Here is a 23,211-nt window from a genome sequence, read left to right on the forward strand (position 1 = left end):
AAGTCCTATATACTGGAAAAGGGAAGAGCTGCATTGCACATGTTTTGGGGGAGGGCACAGTCAGTCTTTAAGAAGCTGCCATTATATGGTAAGATGGTGTTTTTGCCAGCAGCTTCTACTGCTTCCTGAGGATATGTTCACACCGCAGCATTCTGCTGGAAGTTCTGTTGCATTTTACGGTCTATTGATTTAAATGAGATTCTGCAGTCCCGTTCAGACAGTAGAATTTCCGCAGCGGGCTTCACGTCGTGGAAATTCTCCTTTCTGCCAGTCTTATATTTTGCAGAATTCCGCAGCTGAATACAATTGAAATCATTTGGGCTTTAATTTAGACAGAATTATGGGCTCCGAGGATATTCCTTTGGAATTCCTCAATTCTGTTAAATGGGCACTCTCATTAATACAAATTTTTGATATTGCACTCCTTATGTTAAATAAAAGATCTTTCTAATGTACTTTGCTTAAATAAAAAATGAAGTTTTCTATGTTTTATTTGTATTTAAAAAAGCTGCCTTAGGTGTCTCCCTACTTGTCCAGAGCACGTCCCCCCCCCCCACCATCTCTTCTACAGACTTTGGACTCCTGCTGGCCTGGCAGAAGTCCAAAATCAGGAAATGCAGTCTGTAGTGTGCTGCCTTAGACAATCATAGCTCATTTCTGGCCTGTGTGAACTTCTCTGGGCTGTGTGTAGCAGAGTGAGGGAGGAAGTTCTCCCCTGTATGGCAGATGATGTCACGCCTGCTGGGTACGCCCTTCCCAATCTGTGAATCTGACTGAGCAGAAAATACAGAGCAATATCAAGGTAGAAAACTAAAAAATAAAGTGGTTTATCATGATAGGGGCAGTGAACTGGGAGGGTTATGAAATTTATTATGAGAGGTACTCTTTAAGCAAGCTTTGCTGAATGGAATTTCTGCAGAATTGTACATACCCTTATACTGATGATTAACATGGAAATTTCTCTGCGTGCTGATCCTAACACTAGCACAAATGATGGATCGGGTAGTTGCTGGTTGATGTAAAATTTGGTTTACCCTGTGTTAAATGACAGAAAAGAGAAATGATGGGCACAGCATGCATAAATCATTCTAAATGGGTGCAACAAGTTGTCAATATTTTTGAACATGTATGATAGGAAGAAAGAAAAGCTGACAACTATATATCAATGATGCACACTGTGATAGCCTGGGGGGTGTAGGGTATGGGGAGTGTAGCTGTGCAGCAGTTAAAGGGTGCTTGTTAACCCTTGCTATTCGTGACGCCAGGGTGAGGGTTTCTCAATATCGCTTTTCCTAACGCTACCCTTCCCAAGAGCGATAGGGAGGTAGATAAGAAGAATAGATTGTGCACAACTGGAGAGTTTCTGAAACCGCATTAACTTTTACTGAAGGTTTTCTGCAAGCTTCAATAGTACAACAGTCTCTGAGTATAACAGCTTTTCCTTGGAGATTGACAAAGGTTCGGACTTTAGCATTAAGAGTCTTTTAGTACTATGCGTTGCTCCACTGGATTTAGGGGTTAGTTGCGGTCCAGTAGTCACGCTAGCATTAGCGGGGATTTAGATTTAGACTCACGGTTTTGGTTCCGCTGAGGCCGGAGGTTTTAAGGCCTAGATTGTCTTTGAAAGTTGCGTAGCACCGTCCTGTTAGTCCGGCATCCATGAGAGCAGCAACCCAAGAGAGCGATAATTGGACGCAGCTCCCTTATATGGGCAGGGGCTGGACTAACGCTAATTGGTCCATACTAATGTCAATCACCAATACAGAGATTTATGGGTAACACGTGACCCAAGGACCTCCTAAGGTCCTACAACATACCATAGAGGTTACTAGCATGGTCACCGAAGGTCCTGTGATGCTGAACAAGATAAATACGATACATTAATATAGATAATTATTAAATATGTACATGTGTATTAACATTAAAGATAGACTTTAGGAGAGGCGACTAGGGGCTGTCCCACCTGAGGAACCCTACCTGAACGTAGTTACTCTGACTTTGGGGACCTCTACACTAGGTACTGTATGCAATACTGTACCGGGACACCACAACACCGAATAAACTGGGGCTCATGGGGCTGTGAGATGTAGGTGCCAGTTCTCCAATGCCCTGACCAGCCATTGTTTCCAACACATATTGTAGTAGATGAAGCAGTGGAATGACATAGTTCATCCCGTTCATCCCATAATCCTGACAACTCACTAATAATGTGGCTTCCTCAAAGAGCCTGAGCAAACGGCAGGTGTCACATATGAGCTGCCACTGGTTGACATTGAAGTTACACAGGGTAGTCTCCCTATCCGCTTGGATCATCAAGAAATCGGTGATGGCTTTTCTCTGTTCCACCCTCCAACATATGGAGGGTGGAATTCCAACGTGTGGAAACATAGCAAATCAGACTATGTTGGGGGATACAGTTCTGACGCTGCAGCTCAAGGAGGGTGTGCTTTGCGGTGTAAGTGTGGCTGAAGTGCATGCAAAGTTTCCTTCCCATTGGTAGGATGTCTTGCAGATGGGAGAACACTTAAGGAACCTCTTGACAACCAGATTGAACACGTGTGCCATGTAGGGCGCATGTCTTGGGCTTCCTTGTCGCAGTGCAGACAAGTTGTTCTTCCTGTTGTGTGTCACCATGGTTCCCATTTCCAGTTTTCATGGAGTAAGCCTTGATTCAATTTCTTGATGAATGACTTTTAGGCGTTCCTCCCCTGTGTGACTCCGTTCACCAAGGCAAACCATGTGAAGAGCAACATGACACCACCGTGCCCTGCACACATAGTATGCTGGAGGGGCACTGAGACTTGTCCGTGCAGTGGAGGCTGAGGACACAGTGGAGGATGAGGAGGTGGAGTCACACACTGTCACAGGACCAAAGGTCTCTGAGAGCATGGAGACGGAAGCGGCGTGACCTGTCCAAGTTGCGGTTGTGGCTGTGCAGGAACCACATTACCCCAGTGGGCCGTAAAGGACATGTATTGTCCCTGACCGTAGTTGCAGCTCCACACGTCGGTGCTGCCGTGAACTTTGGTACACACCGACAGGCTCAAGAACTGGCCCACCTTCTGTTTCACAAAATTGTGCAGGGCTGGTATTGCCTTTACAAAGAAATGACAGCTTGGGACTCTCCACCTCGGCTTGGCACAAGCCATCAGTTCTCTGAAAGGTGCAGAGTCCACCACTTAAAAAGGGAGGGACTGCAGCACCAGCTACTTGGACAGGAGCACATTCATCTTCTGCGCCGTTGGATGAGTGGGCGCATACTATTGTCTCTTGGACATGGCTTTGTTGATGGATTGCTGGCTCAGCTGCTGCCTCACGGGCAACCTGCAACCCTCATGATGATGAAGCCCCTTCTGCACCCGGCTCCCAAGTGCGATCGGCTTCATCATAATAGAGTGGTCTGCACATCACTTGTCCTCCTCAGGTTCCTCAACAGTGTCTGCTTCAGGAGCCTAGACAATCACAACACCACCTCCCATACCACTCTCCTCATCACTACTTTCCCGGCTAGCAGAGGAAGCGGCGGATGTCTACTCCACTTCTTGGCTGGTCAGTAGCTGCTGACTGTCCTCTAGTAGATAGTCCTCCCTAAATAGTGGAGCTGAACCCACAGTATAAGATACTTCTGTGGGGGAGGGAACAGCATAGGACAGAGGCAATGGGACTGCTCCTGGGCCATGCCAACTGAGGGTTGTGTTTGAGGAACCCATCGACTGTTGACTGGGGGTTTCAGATGTCACTTGTGATGAAGTGGATGACCGTGTGAACCAATTGATGACTGCAGATAGGTTGCTGGTCGAGACACGACCGCTATCTGATACCGAGAGCTCAGGCCTCTCGCTGTGACTCCTGCTGCCACTCGCCCCTAGTCTGCTGCAACCTCTGCCTGATGAATTTAGGCATCTGCCGCCACTCTGTGCATGTCCTGGCATGTCTCTGCCTGACATACTTAGTGCATATATGAGGGGAGTACAATGCGCTCCACTATGCTTAAAACATTTTGTCTACAACACCAGCAGGTGTGTACTTTTGGCTGCCCTTTCACAGTATCTAGGCCCTTAAAGGGGTACTTTTATTTTGGAAAACTTTTTTTTCTTTTTAAATCAAATTAACTGGTGCCAGGAAGAACAGATTTGTAAATTACTTCTATTAAAAAATCTTAATCCTTCCAGTACTTATTAGCTGCTGAATGCTACAGAGGAAATTATTTTCTTTTTGGAACACAGAGCTCTCTGCTGACATCACGAGCACAGTGCTCTCTGCTGAGATCTCTGTCCATTTTAGGAACTGACCAGGGCAGCATATGTTTGCTATGGGGATTTTCTCCTACTCTGGGCAGTTCTTAAAATGGACAGAGGTGTCAGCAGAGAGCACTGTGCTTGTGATTCAGCAGACAGCTCTGTGTTCCAAAATGAAAAGAATTTCCTCTGCAGTATTCAGCAGCTGATAAGTACTAGAAGGATTAAGATTTTTTAATAGAAGTAATTTACAAATCTGTTTAACTTTCTGGCAGCAGTTGATTTAAAAAGTAAAAGTTTTCCACCGGAGTACCCTTTAAGACTTTAACAGGAACAAAATCATACACCACTTACATGTATGCACGGGTTATACTTAATAGAGGACAGTTTGCTTTTAGTGCTTTGCTTACCCTAACTGGCTGGCTACTATTAGCTTTTCAGTTGCTGTACACACTAGTGCTGCAGCACACATTTGCTGTGTAGTACACCCAAAATTGCAATTTCTTTCTCCATCTCTCTCCCTTCCCTATCAGTGCTTCTAGGCTGGATTCGGGCTTGAGGTGAATCGCTGCTGTAAAAAAGCTTTTCTGTGCAGCACACACTGCTCTCTATCCCTCTCTCTGCCATAGAACGCTGATGTGACTGGGAGGTGAATTGCTGCTGTAAAAATGCTTTTCTGTGCAACACACACTGCTGTCTGTCCCTCTCTCTCTCTGCAATAAAAGGCTGAAGAGATGGCTGCCGATTATATAGGGCTGTGACATCGAATCGTGGCGATTTTCGCATTCGTTGTGAATCACATTTTTTCTGAAATTCGTAACTAATTCGAATTTGTCAGATTCGATTCGCTCATCCCTACTTATATCCATAGTATATGCTATAAATATCCCCAATGTGTTTACTGGCTTATGGTCATCTGAGTTGTTAACGTTACAATTGCTAATGATGTCTGCAAATTATCAGTAAAATATAAGCTAGACCTAACATCTCTATAACGTGGATCTACCTCTTCTTTTTCTTTCGTTCTTCTTTTATAAAATACACTAGCTGCTTTACACAGAACTTTCCTTAGTTGCCATGGCAAAGTCAATTATGTCTTATCCACACCCTGATAATATCCAAGTACTTGGTGCTGTGAGTAACACTGTTTTCCTTTCTCTGCACAGTGAAGCTGAACAAATGTTGCCCGCCTTTATATATCACCAATGTTAAAGTAATACAAAAATCATAATCTCTCTGAGCAAAAGCTTCTATTTATAACTTTGTACTATCAGATTTTACAACTTATGTAAAGAGACATGTCATTAGAAGATATATTAAATTGGGTGGTTCTCTGCTGTACATGAAAGCAAATATCACTCTGCTCTAGTTCTTTGAAATACTGTAGTTCACTTTGACCACTATCAGGGAATTCAACTCTCTGTACAGTATGTAAACTTGCCATATAAGTATATGTGTATGCTCCAGCATCAGTTCCAAACAGCTGGAGATATTGTGATAAAACTTGGTACACATGTTACTTATATCAACTAAAAATATAGGATAGTTAAATTGATGCAAACCCATCCCGTATACGAGTAGGCCAAAAGCCACGCTCACTTTTGGCCTACAAGCTCTTCATCACAGCTTAGCCCCACCTGAGGACGAAATATGAGGACAAGAGCGCCCTTGTTGCTTTCTTTTTTTTTTTCTCTCGCCAGGTTTAGGTAACGCCTGATACTCTGCTAGGTTGGTCATGAAACATCCTGTGCCTGCTGACATTTCCACATCTGTGAAGTGTATGGACATTTCGATCTTTGATAATTCAATGAGTCTTGCAGTTGGTTTGTTTTCTCTTGGTGAGGAAGGTCATTGTTGCTGTCTTATAACGGATCATGTCCTGATGGGTATGATTTCTACGGTGCCATGCCCTTGAACCTGTTATGTTATGATTATATTGCTCCCACTTATAAAAAAGAATGAGTCATATATCCACTATGTATTGGGAAATTGTCGCTTTTGGCCATTATTATTACTACATGTTTAATTCATCAAATTACTACCTTTATAGCAGAGTATAACTTAACAGAAAGTTATACTAAAATTGGTAAGATAACTTGAAGCTGCTATACAAAATATGGATATACACGTTATGACCCAGATTTATCAAAGTGTCTACAGTAAAGCTATTTTACCACGTTTATTTGGGTGGTGGGTTTGACTAGCGTGCATCTTATTTATCAAGAAAGTGCAGCAGGATGATGAATTTTGCGCAGCTCTGCTGTGGTGGGAAAAGCTCTACCACATACACTTTATCTAGACACTTGTGAGGTAGGGAAGTAGACACTTTCCCGGGTCCTGAATTTAGCAGGATAGGCGTTTTTACTTTCACAATCAAATTTGATTGTGGTGTCTAAGGGGTTAAAGCTGGGCATCACCGTTATCGGTGATGTCCGGCATTAGAGATGGGTCCTGGGGGGGGAGATGGACCACCCAGCTATGACCCACGCTCAGCTCCTGAGTGCGTGTCATAGAAGGGGAGTGGGACGCTGTCATCCACACGAGGTTAAAGGTTGAATTACGGAAGGTAGAAGTGATTCTCACGCCTACTGGTAGGTGGTGTAGCTTTGCGCCTAAAAGAGTACCTTTGTGCACAAAATAGCGACTTTTGACAAGTCGCAAATGATAAATACATGACCACTGCATGGTCAAAAAGAAAGAAAAAGTTGTACAGGTAGACAAAAATAGTGAAACTGTCTATATCAAAAGACGCATAAAAGTCGCTAAATATGCTGCATGCGCCTGTAACTGCACTCTAAAAGCAATGATAAATATCCCCCTATGTCCTTATCATATTCTATTCTACGCATGAAAGGTCAGGGAACTCTTCATACAGAGCTTAAATACTGTAGTTTGTGTTAGGATGAAATGACGGTGTTTCAAAAACAAGTGCACAACATCTGTGACAGTGTCAAAGGGCTTTTAAGTAGGTGGGTTTTCCAGTGGTATTGCCATAATCTTTAGTCAAGCTGTGGCAAACAAAGGCAGAGAGAAGCCACGTTTGCTGGGCTCCTATGTGAGCTTTTTGGCAGGAAGTCTCTTCGGAATGTTAATGATTTGGATTTCTAGTTAACTAGAAAATAACTACCGTATACATTTTTTGGGTGGGTTTCTGATGCAAAGGTTAGGATCGAGTCTTTACAGCACATCCAGTATTCTAGGCCCACCATAGATTTTAGAAGGGGGACTTTATCATAAGACCAAATGCACTATAAAGTTATTTGCTCTGTTTCAATCCTGTATTAAAAGGGATTTTCTAGAACTGTAATATTGATTTACTGTATCTTTACAATAGGCTGAGATCAGTGAGGGTCTGACTGCCAGCACTAGCACTAATAAGCTTGTAGCTGCTGTGTTGTGCCTGACACCATTATAACCAGTTTGGCGTCAATATAGGGTGCTAGCTGCAGTACCACTTTTGCTGACATTTATAGTCTGTGCCCTGGTACTCTTGTGAGTCATTTTGCTGCATCTCTCTTCTCGTTCCTCCCTTTCTTATCGGTCTGGGAGAGGAATCATGGATGCCATCTTTGACAACTTTAAGGCACTTACGTCTGATAAATGGTCCTCAGTCCGTTGTTTTCTTGCCACTCCTTATGGGGAAAATGTCAGCTAAAATATGCTTGTGAATCTGCACACATACAGTGTACTAGGTCTTTACAAGCATGTGCTAGCCATATCTGTGTAAATTTAGCTTCTGTATACAGTGACCCCTCGACCTACAATGGCCCTGACATACGATAATTTCAACATGCGATGACCTCTCAGAGGCCATCGCATGTTGAAGGCAGCATCAACATACAATGCTTTTGAATGTCGGGGCCATTGCATAAACGGCTATCCGGCAGCGCAGACTGCTTCAGCTGCCACCGGATAGCCGTTTACAGTAGGGATCGACCGATTATCGGTATGGCCGATATTATCGGCCGATAATCACGATTTTGGGCATTATCGGTATCGGCAATTACCTTGCCGATAATGAAACGCCCCCCCGCACCGCGAACGCCCTCCCCGACCCGCCGCACCACACCGCGACCGTCCCCCCCGACCCACCGCACCGCGTCGCACCCACCACCGTAGTGCTGGGCGGTATACCGGTATGGATTTTTGCCCATACCGCTATACCGGTCGGGCCCCTCCCCCACCTTCCGAGTCAATAAAAAATTTTTTACTTACCCGTAATGGGGGTGGTCCGGGCCATCCATCGTTCCTGTAGTGTCCGGGGGGGCGTTCTGGGTGAAGGGTGAACCGGTCCGGGCGGTCCTTCTTCTCCGGCGGTCATCTTCTCCACTCTGGGCAGGCTCCGGCCTAGTAGCTGCATAGGCGCCGCTACGCTGTAACGTCAGGTGCGTAGCTGCGCACTGTCGTCACTGCGCAGCGGTGTCTATGCAGCGTGCTAGGCCGGAGCCTGCCCGGAGTGGAGAAGATGACCGCCGGAGAAGGACGACAGCCCGGACTGGTTCACCCTTCACCCGGAACGCCCCCGAACACTACAGGAAGGATGGATGGCCCGGACCACCCTGACAGGTAGGGGGAGACAAGCGGGTGGTGGTGGCGGCGGTGGCCTATGGCACCGCAAAAGCCACTGCAGTGCATTCATTTAAAGCGCCCGCTTTAAATCAATGATCTGCAGCGGTGTCGTGGGGGGATAAATAGCCGATAACTTATACCGGAATATCGGTATAAGTTATCGGCTATCGGCCCTAACCTGCACCGATTATCGGTGTCGGCCCTAAAAAAAACGATATCGGTCGATCCCCAGTTTACGGTGCCCCGTGTGGTCCGATGACTATCACTTACCTGTCCTCGGGGCTCCGGCGCGTCCTCTTCAGGATCCCCTGCATCGTCGGCGCTCTCCATCGACGTCCTCACGTCGCTGCACACGCCGTCCTGTCGTCCAATAGGAGCGGCGTGATGGTGGCGAAGGAGAGCGCGGATGCTGGGGAAGCAGAGGCCTTGCCGGAGCGCCAGGAACACCTCGGGGACGTGGCGAGAGCGATGGACGGCGACGTCCCGGGCAGCGGTGACGGGTCCGGAGCGGTGGGGACAGGTGAGTACAACTTCTTCTAACAGTGGTCTACAACCTGCGGACATCCAGATGTTGCAAAACTAAAACATGCAGCATGCCCGGACAGCCAACGTCTGTCCGGGCATGCTGGGTGTTGTAGTTTTGTCACATCTGGAGGTCCGCAGGTTGTAGACCACTGTCCTATACTTTACATAGCACGGATCCCTCAACATACGATGGGTTCAACAAACGATGGTCTGTTTGGAACGGATTACCATTGTATGTTGAGGGACCACTGTACTTACGAAATAACTACTTATAATTACAATAACTATTACTACTATAATTCCTCCTGGAGTCGGGTCAACATTCGGAGATGTGGGCCCCGGGTTCCGTTCTGCTCTGGGACATTCTTCCTCTCTCTGCTTATGTTGCGCAGTTTATTCACAGTCGCGCACCTAGCAAAACTACACAAGGCCGCCGTGGGCAGACGAGCCCTGTGTATCAATCAACTGTGTGGCTTAGCTGGAGAGAGGTGGTCTGTTGGCACAGGGACACTAAGTGTTAAAACACCAGAAAGAGAGAGATTTCTATTTATATTGCTTTATTACCACTATCATGTTACCCTATATAGATGTTGTATTTGAAGCTCATTAACATAATTAGAACGCCATGTAAATAATCATTCATAGTAGTGTTTGATGGATCATCCAGATTATTTAACTATTTGCATAACTTGAGCACCCTTCAGTACATGCGTCATTCTTTTAACTATTATGCATGAATATTGGTAAAATAAAAGGATTTCACACATGACTTTATGTCTGGAGGACATTTTTGTTTCTACGTCCTTATTTTATAGATAGTCAAATTAACGACCTGCAGTTGTATTGGGATCCCTCGTGGAGAAACGCAATCGAATTCCAGCTTTGTTTTTTGATGCATTTTTTAAAATGAAAGAAATCTGGTTGCTACGGGCAACTGCACCATTGTTCCTTTGCTTAAGGTTTAAAGGGGGTACTCGTGTGGAAAACAAATTTTGGTGCCAGAAAGTTAAAAAGATTTGTAGATTACTTCTATTTAAAAAACGAAATCCTTCCAGTACTTATCAGATGCTATATGCTCTTTCTGGAGTTCTTTTGAGCCTGACAGCAGTGCTCTTTGCTGACACCTCTGTCCATATCAGGAACTGTCCAACGCAGGATAGGTTTACTATGGGGATTTACTTGTACTCTGGACAGTTCCTGATACGGACAAAGGTGTCAGCAAAGAGCACTGTGGTTAGACTGGAAAGAAATACAACTTCCTGTGGAGCATACAGCAGCTGATACTACTGGAAGGATTACAATTTTTAAATAAAAGTAATTTACAAATCTGTTTAACTCTCTGGCACCTGTTGATTTGATAAAAATTAGTTTTCAACCAGAGTACCCCTTTAATTAATCTCCCCCAATTATCTTTGTTAGATCTGTGATATGAAGCTGTAGCTCACTGTTGAGGCATTGACACAGATGCAAAACTAACACGGAAAGAAATATCAGGAGAAATGTTATCAAATCGAGAAAAAATAAAATATATATATATTGTCCACAGCATCATTGTTTACATTTTTCAAATGGTCCTCAGAAATGTCAGGTAGAATCTGATTGGCTGACATAGGTAACTGCTCCACTCTTATATAATTTTAGTTGTGATAACTCTCCCTTATTGTCGTTCATATATCTTCTCCTCAATCACAATGGATTCTATAAAATATGCAATAGACAAGTATAATTTGTGTACGGGTCTAAACTATGGTAAATACTTTTTGAGTTTTACACTGAAATAAAAGACAGCAGCAAACCTATTTATGTGCTAGTCTGTCATGGGATTATATTGTTAGGATTGGCATTTAGAAGGGACGTCAGATCAAGTTCTGCAGAGAAAATGTGTTGCACAGAGGAGTTCTTGTCTTTCTTTTAATGTGTTCAATAGCAAGAGCACTCATCGTAAGAGTATAATGGGTAAGCAGTTACACAAAGATACCATTATTAGAGCAGGCTGCCATTCTTTCGGAAATTCTTCCTTTTGGTCTTTTGCTCTAAAACTGTCTGGGGAGAAAAAGCTATCCTGGATCTCTCGATCAGTTTTCTCATCCTCTGAAGCAAGAAAGCAGAGTTTTCACATGGCAAAAAAAAAAAAGCTCTGAAGGAGAGATATCACAAGGTCAAGATCATCTGCGCTGCTGGTTAAATAGAATCACGAGTGGTCGTGAACACTCAACGTTAGAGCTTCTCATAGGCGTGTACTATGGCTGTTACGGCTGACCCTCACGTGTACGTGCTGCTTGTGCATCATCAATCTCAACAAGACCCTTTGAGATGTCATCTGACAAAACTTTATGCTTAATTCTAAATAACAGACAAAAGAAAAAAACAATAATTGTGAGTATGTACAGGCATTTGCTGCGGTGCCCGTTTGTGAGGATGTGGCTGCAAGAAATCTATAATGGGACATTCTAGTTTTAACCACTGAGCTGCAGTCCATAGGAATATTTTGGGTAGGCCCAAATATGATGGACTTTTCCAGAAAAAAATTCAGCTACAGGTAAAATCCACAGAAATTCTGCTTTTCTAGGTTTTTCTATAGAAATGAGACCAGGTGCTGTAAATAAATAAATAAAATAAAACACAGTCCCCTACCCCGACTCTCTGCTGCCCCTTGTCCCTGGTGCTCTGGACTTCTTCCAGCTTCTTATGACATTGCCGTCTTGCAGGAACTACAAGTAACTTAGCCAATCACCGACTGAGCTAGGTCAACACTTTTTGGCCAGTGATTGGTTGATTGAAGCAGGAAACGAAGAGCTCCTGGACTAGGAGCCATTACAATAGCAGGGGATTGGGAATATGAGTGTGCATTTATTTAGTTTTTTATTTTTATTTATTTCATTCATTTTAAGCACTTGGGGTCCTTTACAAAAAAATAAATAAAAAAGATTGTCACAGATTTAGTATTAGAATTAATTGTATTACAAAACCTCCCCTAGTGACTTGTTTGAATGAAGTGTTCTGTGCATTAAGCAGGCGAAGTCTATGGCCCCTTCTTTTTTTTCGAGGATATTTGTACTCCTACCTGAACATGTTAAATGGCTTATACCACAGGTGGAGGAAGATCTGCTAAATGTAGTCTATTAGCCAGACGTACACTTTCACATTTTCTCTTGGATGTTAAAGGGAACCAGTCAGCATATTTTAGCATAGATAACGCTTGGCAGTGCGTTATATATGCTAAAGTCATTATCCTCAGACCTCACCATCCTTGGGGGACGTTTGTGCCCCCAGGGATGGTGAAGATATTAATTTACAAAGTCTGCCTGGCAAGTAATCCCCTGGGCGAGGACTTACCAGCTCCGTTCGCTGCAGCTGTGGCTCCGCCCCAACGGCTTGAATGACAGCTTGGGTCACCCCTCGTCCCCCAGGGATGGTGAGGATAATGATTTTAGCATATATAACGCATTGCCAAGCATTATATATGCTAAAATCTGCTGATTGCTTCGTAATTCACCAGTGTTACAAAGGCCTCTACGACTCCCAGATCTAACCCACTGCGACTTCTTTATATGGGGCTACATCGAGGTCTTGGTGTGTCTACCCTCCTCCCAGCCATAGGATCTCTGATCAACCTGAGAAGGCAAAGCAGAATATTTTGGCAAGCGTCTGGACACTTGACTACAGTCAGACTTTCATTTCCCCCCATCAATTTTGAGTAGCCCTGAATATGACAAAATCTAGTTTTGAATTCTTTATATCGGATTTAACCCCTTTAAAATGTAAACATCATTTTAGTATAACTTTTGAAAATAATCAGATATTGTAGTATATTTTGTGTGGAGGTTGTCATATATTTCTTGTGTATTTTCACACTTGAATATTACATGATCATCAAACTACTTTTAAGTTATACTTAAGTTATAAGAGTGAAGCAACATCAGACAGGAGCAAGGGGTGGTTCTCATTACCTTAGATTAAAGGGGTAGTCCGGCTAAAACAACTTATTCCCCATTCACAGGATACGGATAAGTGTCCAATCGAGGGGGGTTCTACCAGCTGGGATCGCCTGCCTGGTGCCCCGGCTTTCTGAGAGGAGCGCTTACTACAGGCATCAGGAGCTCTATTCTTTCTCTATGGGAGCGCCAAATAGACCCGAATGCTGTACGTGCTACAGAATGGAGCTGTCTGTAGCATGTGCTTTTTTTTTTTTTTTTTTTAAGAGAGCTGGGGCGCCAGGCAGGAGTTTGCAGTCATTCCCAATCCACAGGATAGGGGATAAGTGTCTGATTGCGGTGGGTCAAAGTTTTTCGCTGGACTACTCTACTCGTTTAAGCCAAAAAAAAAACTCCCTTTATATACACTAAATATAACTTTTTTTTCTGTATAAAATATATAACTTTTTATTACTACATTATAATGTGCAGAAATCGGCCGCTTTATATGAAATATCTGCACGGAATGCCTTGAGGTGGATATACTCTAATGTTAATGGGGCCTTAGTCCCCTTCTCAGCATTTATTAGCCTATCCACATGAGAGTGTGAAATAATCCCAGCTCTGTACATATTAGATACCCCGAACCTAGGAATAACTGTAAATACAAAAGAATACATGTCTCTTACTCTATGTACTGCATTTAATAGTAAATTATGACCGGTCTTTGAAGCTTCTCTGCATATATTTTATTGCTTTTTTCCTTAGCACACATTAAATAACCACATGTTCACATATGGCATATGGAGTCTTTTTTTTGACCTCGGTAGCAATTCTTTGTCTGATTGGTCCAGTGAGTGATTGAGCCTGGCCAAGCATGGCTAAGACAGTGTTTGATCTCCTCCTGTGTCAGTGAAGTTGGTACTGCTGTTAATTCTGTAGCAATCTGCCAAAAACTCTTAATGACATGAAAGTGGAGTAGACCCGGAATGAAAATGATGCTCTCTGACCTCTGGGAAGTTAATGAAAATAAACTAATCTCCTTAGTGATGAAAAGCAATTTGGGTTCAATGTAGTCATTCTCAAAATCTACTCTTTGTAGCCTGTTTCTCTATACTCTAAGCCAAGAAACTTGCTGTTGAAAGATACTTTAGATTTTATGTGCATAGTACTTAGTTACTTACCGCTATGAAAAAGGAGTTCCTGTGACACTTTGGGTGGTGTGTACGGTTTTTGTTTGTCGGTAAGAGATTATGCTAAAGAAAATTTAGCGGCCATGACTGTAATAGTCTGCAATTTTTAACTTTTCATATGTTTTTTTTTTTCTACACAATGTACGATAGACACCCATCTAACATTTTTGTTTTTTGTCATCTAACAAATATATATTTTTCAATTTTTATTACTGTGGATATGCAGTGAGATCAAACAGGAGGACTCTGGGGAAGCATTTGTTTTGCATTATTATAAGGGTTATTAGAAGAAACCGGGACCTAAACAGAAAACGAGAGAGCAGACAACATGATGAGGAAGAGTAGGAAGAACATCACCATAACAGTGGTCTGAGGGGACGCAGTACAAGAAGAAAGGGGTGCATAGCAGAACAACACTGGTCTGGGGCGGTACGGTACAAGATGAAAGGCTCGGATGAACATAGTACAGTGGTCCCTCAAGTTACAATATTAATTGGTTCCGGGACGACCATTGTATGTTGAAACCATCGTATGTTGAGACCAGAACTCTATGGAAACCTGTTAATTGGTTCTAAAGGCACCAAAATGTCATCCAAAAATAGGAAAAAGTGAGAATGAAATACAAATAAGTAGATAACTAATATAGATAAAGCAAATCCTTACATATTAAAGTAATAAAGATCTACTGGGAGCTGAAAATCACTCTCTAGGTCAGTGTTTCCCAAGCAGGGAGCCTCCAGCTGTTGCAAAACTACAACTCCCAGCATGCCCGGACAGCCAAAGGCTGTCCGGGCATGCTGGGAGTTGTAGTTTTGCAACAGCTGGGGGCACCCTGCTTGGGAAGCACTGGTCTATGTAGAGGACAGGAGCTTCTTCAGGGTCCTGTACAGTTCACTGTGTCCTTAAAAGTAACATGGAGCCGTCCTCACCTGGTGTCCAAAAGAGCAGCTAACCCTGGCACAGGTAAATAGTACAGAACATGTAATACCTCCTTGTACTTTAGGGGGCGCTACCTGACACCAGGCAGTGCATACGCTTCAGTAATACAGGAGTTTTACCAGTGAATGCCCATTCTGATTGGTCGGTTCATTGACATTTTTCACGGATCTGGACTGTCTGTAGTATTGTATGTTGTCTGGTTTCAACTTAGAATGGTCCAGAAAAGACTATTGTATGTTGAGACCATTGTAAGTTGAGGGATCACTGTACTAGAAGAAGGGCCCAGATGACCACAGCACAAAATTAGAGGTCTTGGGGAACACAGCGCATAAAGAAAGTAGAATACATATGATGAAGGAAAAGGAAACCAGTGCATGAACAAACAGCAGAGAGGGTAGCGGACGGAGGAGCAGTGCATATAAATTAGGAGCAGGGAAAGCAGTAGACAAGGTTAAACAGTGGACATTAATTAGGAGCAGTGAAAATGGTGTGTAAGAAGGAGGAGCAGAGAAATTAGTGGACATGGGTGAGCAGTGGACATAAATTAGGATCAGGGAGAAGAGTAGACATTGGTGAACAGTGGACATTAATAAGGATCAGGGAGAACGGTAGACGTGTGAGCAGTGGACGTGAATGAGAAGCAGGGAGAGCAGTAGACATGGGTGAACAATGGACATGAATTTGGAGCAGGAAGAGCAGTTGACATAGGTCATCAGTAGAAATGAATTAGGAGCAGGGAGAACAGAAATCTGTGAATAATGGACATGAGGGTGGAACAAGGGAAGCAGATCACATGAAGGATGAGAACGCAGAGCTAATCTGGGCAACATCGGTTCAGTCAGCCATTGCCACTTTCCCCTGCACAGTCTTCATATATTCATTCTCTTTAAGAAATGTTGTAGCTATCTGCCAAATATACTGACCTGTTGTAGTGTGATAGAATTCTCTAGTATGCCTCTGTTCCCTGTCTCACATGTGCAGTAGAGGAACTGCTGTTCAGCCACTATGTGTTGGGGTGGGTTCACACCACGTTTTTCAAGTACGTTTCCCGTATACGTTTTACTTATTAAAAACGTATGGAACCGTATTGAAAGCCGTATACATAGACAAATAATTGAAAACCGTACGCACCCGGATGCATCAGATTGCGTACGTTTTGCTTGCAATACGGTTTTCTCCCGTACTCAAAGCCGTGGTTGCGCATTTGCATCCTAAAGTCCCCACCCAAGACCCCTCCTATTAAAAATGGACAGGATTTTCAAAAACATATGTTTTTTTTTATAATTAAAACGGACGGAACTATATGCACTTTTAAAAACAGTATATTGTTTAAAAATGCATATGGTTTAGTTTTTCCCATACTGTTCCACCGTTTGTTTTTTTTTGCCATACGGTTTTCTTTAGAAAAACGGCTTGAAAACAGTATGGCAAAAACGTGATGTGAACCCAGCCTTACCAGGCTCAGCTTCCTTCATTATCTTTTAGCTATCATTCTCTTATTTTACTAGTCCTAGTGGTGTCTCAGTATTAGTGAATACTCCTTTACTAAACAGGTATATGAGAATTGTGTGCTAAAGGGGGGACAACAGTAATACAGATTAACTAAATTCCCTGGCATATTCAGGAATATTGGTAACTATGCATGTATCATCAATCTTAATCGTAGTCCATTGGTAGCATCAACAAATTTTATGCAGTTGATTTCCATTAACATGTGTAGAACCAATTATTTTGTTGCAATTTTAGATTTATAGTATTGTTTAGGACGGTGCTCTAACAAACTCAAAAATGGCTTTTTAGTGCCATTCCTGTGGTTATCTATCTTTCACGATGACCGCTTAATTTTATTTTTATCATCTTTTAGGCTGCATTCACACCATGTTTTTCCAATACAGTTCCTTTATCAAGTTTTTGATGAAAAACAGATTCCTCAAAACTGGACTAAACTGTATGAAAACGTGTGTACAAATTTTAACCTGTATATGGTTAAAAACCATATACGTTTTGAAAAATGATGTCCGGTTGCATACTTTTTAAAGAAAAAAAGTATAAGTTTTTAACTTTTCCATCCATTTTGAATAAAGTTTCACTTGTTTGATTGAAATTCCAAGAAAAAACTGTGCAAAGTGAAAAACCGTATGGCGACTCCCATGTAAAAAAAAAATATATATATATACACACAGTGGTCCCTCAAGTTACAATTAATTGGTTCCAGGACGACCATTGTATGTTGAAACCATTGTATGTTGAGATCAGAACTCTATGGAAACCTGGTAATCGGTTCTGAAGCCACCAATATGTCATCCAAAAATAGGAAAAAGTGAGGATTTAAGATAAATAAGAAGATAACTAATACAGATAAAGCAAATCCTTACATATAAAGTAAGAAAGATCTGCTGGGAGCTGTAAATCACTGTCTATGTCAGTGTTTCCCAACCAAGGTGCCTCCAACTGTTGCAAAACTACAACTCCCAGCATGCCTGGGAGTTGTAGTTTTGCAACAGCTGGAGGCAACCTCTTTGGGAAACACTGGTCTGTGTAGAGGACAAAAGCTTCTTCAGGGTCCTGTACAGAACACGCAGTGTCCTAAAAAAAGGAAAATGGAGCCGTCCTCACCTGATGCCCAAAGGAGAAGCTAACCCTGGCCCAGGTAAAGAGTACAGAACATGTAATACCTCCCTGTACTGTAGGGGGCGCTACCAGACACCAGTCAGTGCATGCACTTTAGGAATACACAGGTTTTACCATTGAAACATCCATTCTGATTGGTCGGTTCTTCCAGCCATTGACACGTTTCGCAGATTCCATAGCATTGTATGTTGAGTCTGGTTCCAAGTTACAATGATCCAGAAAAGACCATTGTATGTTGAAACTATTGTATGTTGAGGCCATTGTAAGTTGAGGGATCACTGTGTATATATATATATATATATATATATATATATATATATATATATATATAGTTTTTCATCCGGACAAAAGAATGTGGTAGGCTACAGTTTTGGGAAAAAACGGATAAAACCGTACAAGATGCAAAACAATGTAACCGAATGCATCGTTTGGCATATGGTTTTCAATGGAGAGTCAATGCTTACGGTTTTCAAATTGAAAATGTATACGGGAATTGTATTGCAAAAACGTGGTGTGAATGCAGCCTTACTATTTTACATGGTGAAGGAGCGACATCAAAGAGGACCTGTGAGCTCTCATGACGTGTCTGTTTTTGTAATAGCATTTATTATGGCTTGGATCATCTTTTGTTAGAACTTTGTTATGCTGTTTCTCTCAAAGGTGTAGTAATATACAGTGGTCCCTCAACATACGATGGTAATTCGTTCCAAACGAGCCATCGTTTGTCGAATCCATCGTATGTTGAGGGATCCGTGCTATGTAAAATATAGGAAGCTGTACTCACTAGTCCCCGCCGCTCCCGATGGTAATCCCGGCCTTCCGCTGGGCTCTCCGCTGTCTTCTCCGGTCCTCCGCTGTCTTCTCCGGTCCTCCATTCCTATTGGATGACGTGCGCAGCAGCGTATTGACGTCATCGGAGAGGGCCGAGAAGATGCCGAAAGACCAGCGCTGGACCAGGAGGGCACCCCGGAGCATCGTGGAGGGGTAAGTAATACTTACCGCACCACACGGGGAACATTAAACTGCTATCCGACAGCAGCTTAAGCATTTGGCGCTGCCGGATAGCACTTAATGCGATGGCCCCGACATAAAAAAGCATCATATGTCGATTTCATCATCTGTCGGGGCCATCGTAGGTCGGGGGGTCACTGTATTGCCAACTGTGTGTTACCAATCCCCTTATCAATATGGTATGTCCGAACATACTTTACACAGTCTAGTCAGTAGTTACAGTGCCTGTATAAATAGGTACTGTATAGATGTGAATTTATTCATACATTTCTAGCAGAGTACCAGAGAAGCAGCAACACAGAGTACGAAGAATAAATGCTCTAGATGTGGTGTTCAGAATTCAGAAAGTATTTAGTAAAATTTAAGCATCACCCCTTTCTAAATATAGACGATTTAACTATACACATGTACCAAAAAAACACCCCGGACAATAACAGAAATCATTTAAATGCCAGGTAAGAAAGTCCCAATGTTTTTTCAGTAAATATATGTATTTTATTTCTGAAGTATTCTACGTTTATTAGATTTATGTGTATGTGATAACCACGTGTTTGTTAATTTCTCAACAGCTGTGTGCATCCCATCTGCCAACTCCAGCCGAAGCCCCCAATCACTACCAGGCAGTATGTCGGGCGCTGTATGCAGAAACCATGGAGCTGCATATGTTCCTGTCAAAAATAAAGAGTGCAAAAGAGGTGAGCAATACTGTGTTACAAACACAGACTCCACAAATGTAAGTGCAATAGAAAGGGATATTAAAAGTTATGAAAACACTTAAATATGTAGGTCTTATGTCACTTCAGTAGGTGACTTCTATAAGGTCACTTTTCTTCATAAACAATGTAACCATAAGGCCCCAGGGATGTGGAATTCCTATCGCCCGACGCCAGGGACTAGCAGTTTTGGGCGCCGGGCAGGTGAATTTGTTCCGCCCTTCGGGCAAGCAGGGCCGGACCTGACAAGTGCGGTGGCGATCTGCAGTCTGTATGGAGCGGCTCCCAACTCCTGCCCGATCCATACTCTGCAGCCTGTGTCCTCGGAAGCAGAGCAGGGGAGATGAGAAGCTGTGTATTTGTCTTCTCTCCCCTGCTCTGCAGACGTGCGGGGGGAGATGAGGGGGCGTGGCTTCTTGCTCTGCAGACGTGCGGGGGGAGATGAGGGGGCGTGGCTTCTTGCTCTGCAGACGTGCGGGGGGAGATGAGGGGGCGTGGCTTCTTGCTCCCCGTGCAGACCTGCGTCCTCTGCCTTCACTCCCCCCAGCTGTAGCTTCGAAGAGCTGAGGGGAGGAGGCGGGTCTGCACGGGGAGATACATGCGGCACTCACAGGGGAGTATGGAGCGGGCTCCGGATTCCTGCCCGCTCCATACTCTGCAGCCCCCGGCTGTTCTCAGTAGCCGGGGGCCGCCGCTAATAGCCAGCATGCGGCGATCGCCGCGGCTGGCTATTAACCCTTTAGATCGCCGCTGTCAAAGCTGACAGCAGCGTCTAAAGGGACATGTGAATGCTCCCTGGTGGGCTAGTGGGGTGGAACGCCCCCCCGCAGCGCGATCGCAGGGGGGGCGATCCAATATAGAGGTAGCCGGAGGGCTTACCTCTGTTCCCTGCTGTCCCGCTCTGTCATTGATAGATCCTGGCTGGACCAGGCTCTATCAATGGATCACAGAGCACACAGATTAATAGAGTTCAATAGAATCTATTCATCTGTATGAGGAATCTAATGATTCCTCATAAGTCTAATAAAGTGTAAAAAAAAAAAAAAGTTTTAATAAAAGTTTGAAAGACACACATTAACCCAGTGGTCTTCAAACTGTGCCCCTCCAGATGTTACAAAACTACAATTCCCAGCATGCCAGGACAGCCATTGGCTGTCTGGGCATGCTGGGAGTTGTAGTTTTGCAACATCTGGAGGGCCACAGTTTGAAGACCGCTGCATTAACCCCTTCCATGTTAAAAGTTCAAATCACCCCCTTTTCCTATATAAAAACATGCAAACATAATAAAAATAAACATATTTGGTATCGCTTCGTGCATAATTGTACAACCTATTAAAATATAACATTATGTATCCCGTACGGTAAATGTAATAAAAATTCCAAACCACAGATTTGCAATTTTTATAATATCCCAGAAAAAAAAGTTAAAAAGCGATTAAAAAGTCAGATCAATGCCAAAATGGTACCGATACAAAAAACTGATTATGGCGCAAAAAATGAGCCCTCATACAGCCTGGTATGCGGAAAAAAAATAAAGCTACAGGGGTTAAAAAAATGGCAATTAAAAAAATTAGAAAAAGTTCTGAATTTGTAAAACATGATGTAAACGATACAAATCTGGTATCACTGTAATCAGGCGCCTAAAGTATAAAACTAACATGTTATCTGACCACAAGGTAAATGGCGCAGAAAAGAAAACCATCAAATCTGCAAACTTATCTTTTACTACCGTATATACTCGAGTATAAGCCGACCCGAGTATAAGCCGAGACCCCTAATTTCAACCCAAAATCCCAGGAAAAGTTATTGACTCGAGTATAAGCCTAGGGTGGGAAATACCTCGTCCCCCCCGTCATCATCCAGACCCGTCATTAACATCCTCATCATCATCCCCTTGTCATCATCCCACACATCCCCCCTTCATCATCCCCTTATCATCCCACACATTCCCCCCTTCATCATCCCCTTATCATCCCACACATCCCCCCTTCATCATCCCCTTGTCATCATCCCACACATCCCCCCTTCATCATCCCCTTGTCATCATCCCCACCCCCCTTCATCATCCCCACACCCCCCCTTCATCATCCTCTTCTCATGATTCGCCCTCAGTGGTCTTCAACCTGCGGACCTCCAGAGGTTTCAAAACTACAACTCCCAGCAAGCCCGGGCAGCCATCGGCTGTCCGGGCTTGCTGGGAGTTGTAGTTTTGAAACCTCCGGAGGTCCGCAGGTTGAAGACCACTGCGGCCTTCAACATCATCCAGCCCCCTCTCACCCCCTTTAGTTCTCAGTACTCACCTCCGCTCGGCGCTGGTCCGGTCCTGCAGGGCTGTCCGGTGAGGAGGTGGTCCGGTGGGATAGTGGTTCCGGGCTGCTATCTTCACCGGGGGCGCCTCTTCTCCGCGCTTCCGGCCCGGAATAGAGGCGTTGCCTTGACAATGACGCAGAAGTACGTTGGCAATGAACGCACCTCTGCGTCGTTGTCAAGGCAACGTGACTATTCTGAGGCCGGGCCCGAAGCGCTTAGAAGAGGCCTCCCCGGTGAAGATAGCAGCCTGGAACCACTATCCCACCGGACCACCTCCTCACCGGACAGCCCTGCAGGACCGGACCAGCGCCGAGCGGAGGTGAGTACTCAGAACTAAAGGGGGTGAGAGGGGGCTGGATGATGTTGAAGGCCGCAGTGGTCTTCAACCTGCGGACCTCCGGAGGTTTCAAAACTACAACTCCCAGCAAGCCTTTACAGCCGATGGCTGCCCTGGCTTGCTGGGAGTTGTAGTTTTGAAACCTCTGGAAGTCCGCAGGTTGAAGACCACTGCGGGTGGGGGAGTTCACTCGAGTATAAGCCGAGGGGGGTGTTTTCAGCACGAAAAATCGTGCTGAAAAACTCGGCTTATACTCGAGTATATACGGTATTTCAATTTCACTTCCCTAAATATATATATATATAAATTTTTTTTTTTTGGTTCAGAGAATATGTTATTGAAAAATTAAAAGGTATCATTATAGTAGGTAGTTATGGCTATTATAGGGCGAGGAGGAAAAAATTAGAGCGTAAAAGCGAAAATTGGCTCGGACAAGTGGATCGTCATGAGGGACAAGTAGATTTTGCTCCATTTTAGTCCCGTGGACAAGTAGTTTTTTATAAAAGTTCCACACCCCTGGGCCCTATATCAAAACATGGACCTGGGCCCCACTCATACATTCCACCTAAGGGTGCATTCACACTGCAGAATCTATGCTTGAGGAATTCTGCGAGCGGTGTTTGTCTGGCGGCCGCCGCCGAGAGTACTTCAGTGCTAGGACAGTGAGGCACTGAGTCGTCACCATTGACGGCTGTGCAGTGCTTGTGGAATCCGCGAGAAGAATGAACATGTTCGTTCTTTGCGCGAAACAATTTTAGCGGTGGAATTGTCCACCACTGAAATTCTGCAGTGTGAAAAGGTCTCGGGGAGACACATTCACACTAATGTTAT

The 23,211-nt window shown here is 43.9% G+C and overlaps 1 protein-coding gene across 5 annotated transcripts in view; it reads left to right on the plus strand.

Moving 5' to 3' along the window:
• SPIRE1 (spire type actin nucleation factor 1) overlaps positions 1-23,211 on the plus strand; it is a 171,743-nt gene that overhangs the window by 94,948 nt on the left and 53,584 nt on the right. For all 5 annotated transcript variants that reach the window (XM_056521526.1, XM_056521528.1, XM_056521530.1 and 2 more), the window contains one exon: positions 19,590-19,715. In XM_056521526.1, the coding sequence (XP_056377501.1) occupies positions 19,590-19,715 (126 nt within the window). The remainder of the gene's footprint in view (positions 1-19,589; positions 19,716-23,211) is intronic.

The sequence above is a fragment of the Hyla sarda genome, chromosome 5 (genome assembly GCF_029499605.1).
Source record: "Hyla sarda isolate aHylSar1 chromosome 5, aHylSar1.hap1, whole genome shotgun sequence".
NCBI lineage: Eukaryota > Metazoa > Chordata > Amphibia > Anura > Hylidae > Hyla > Hyla sarda.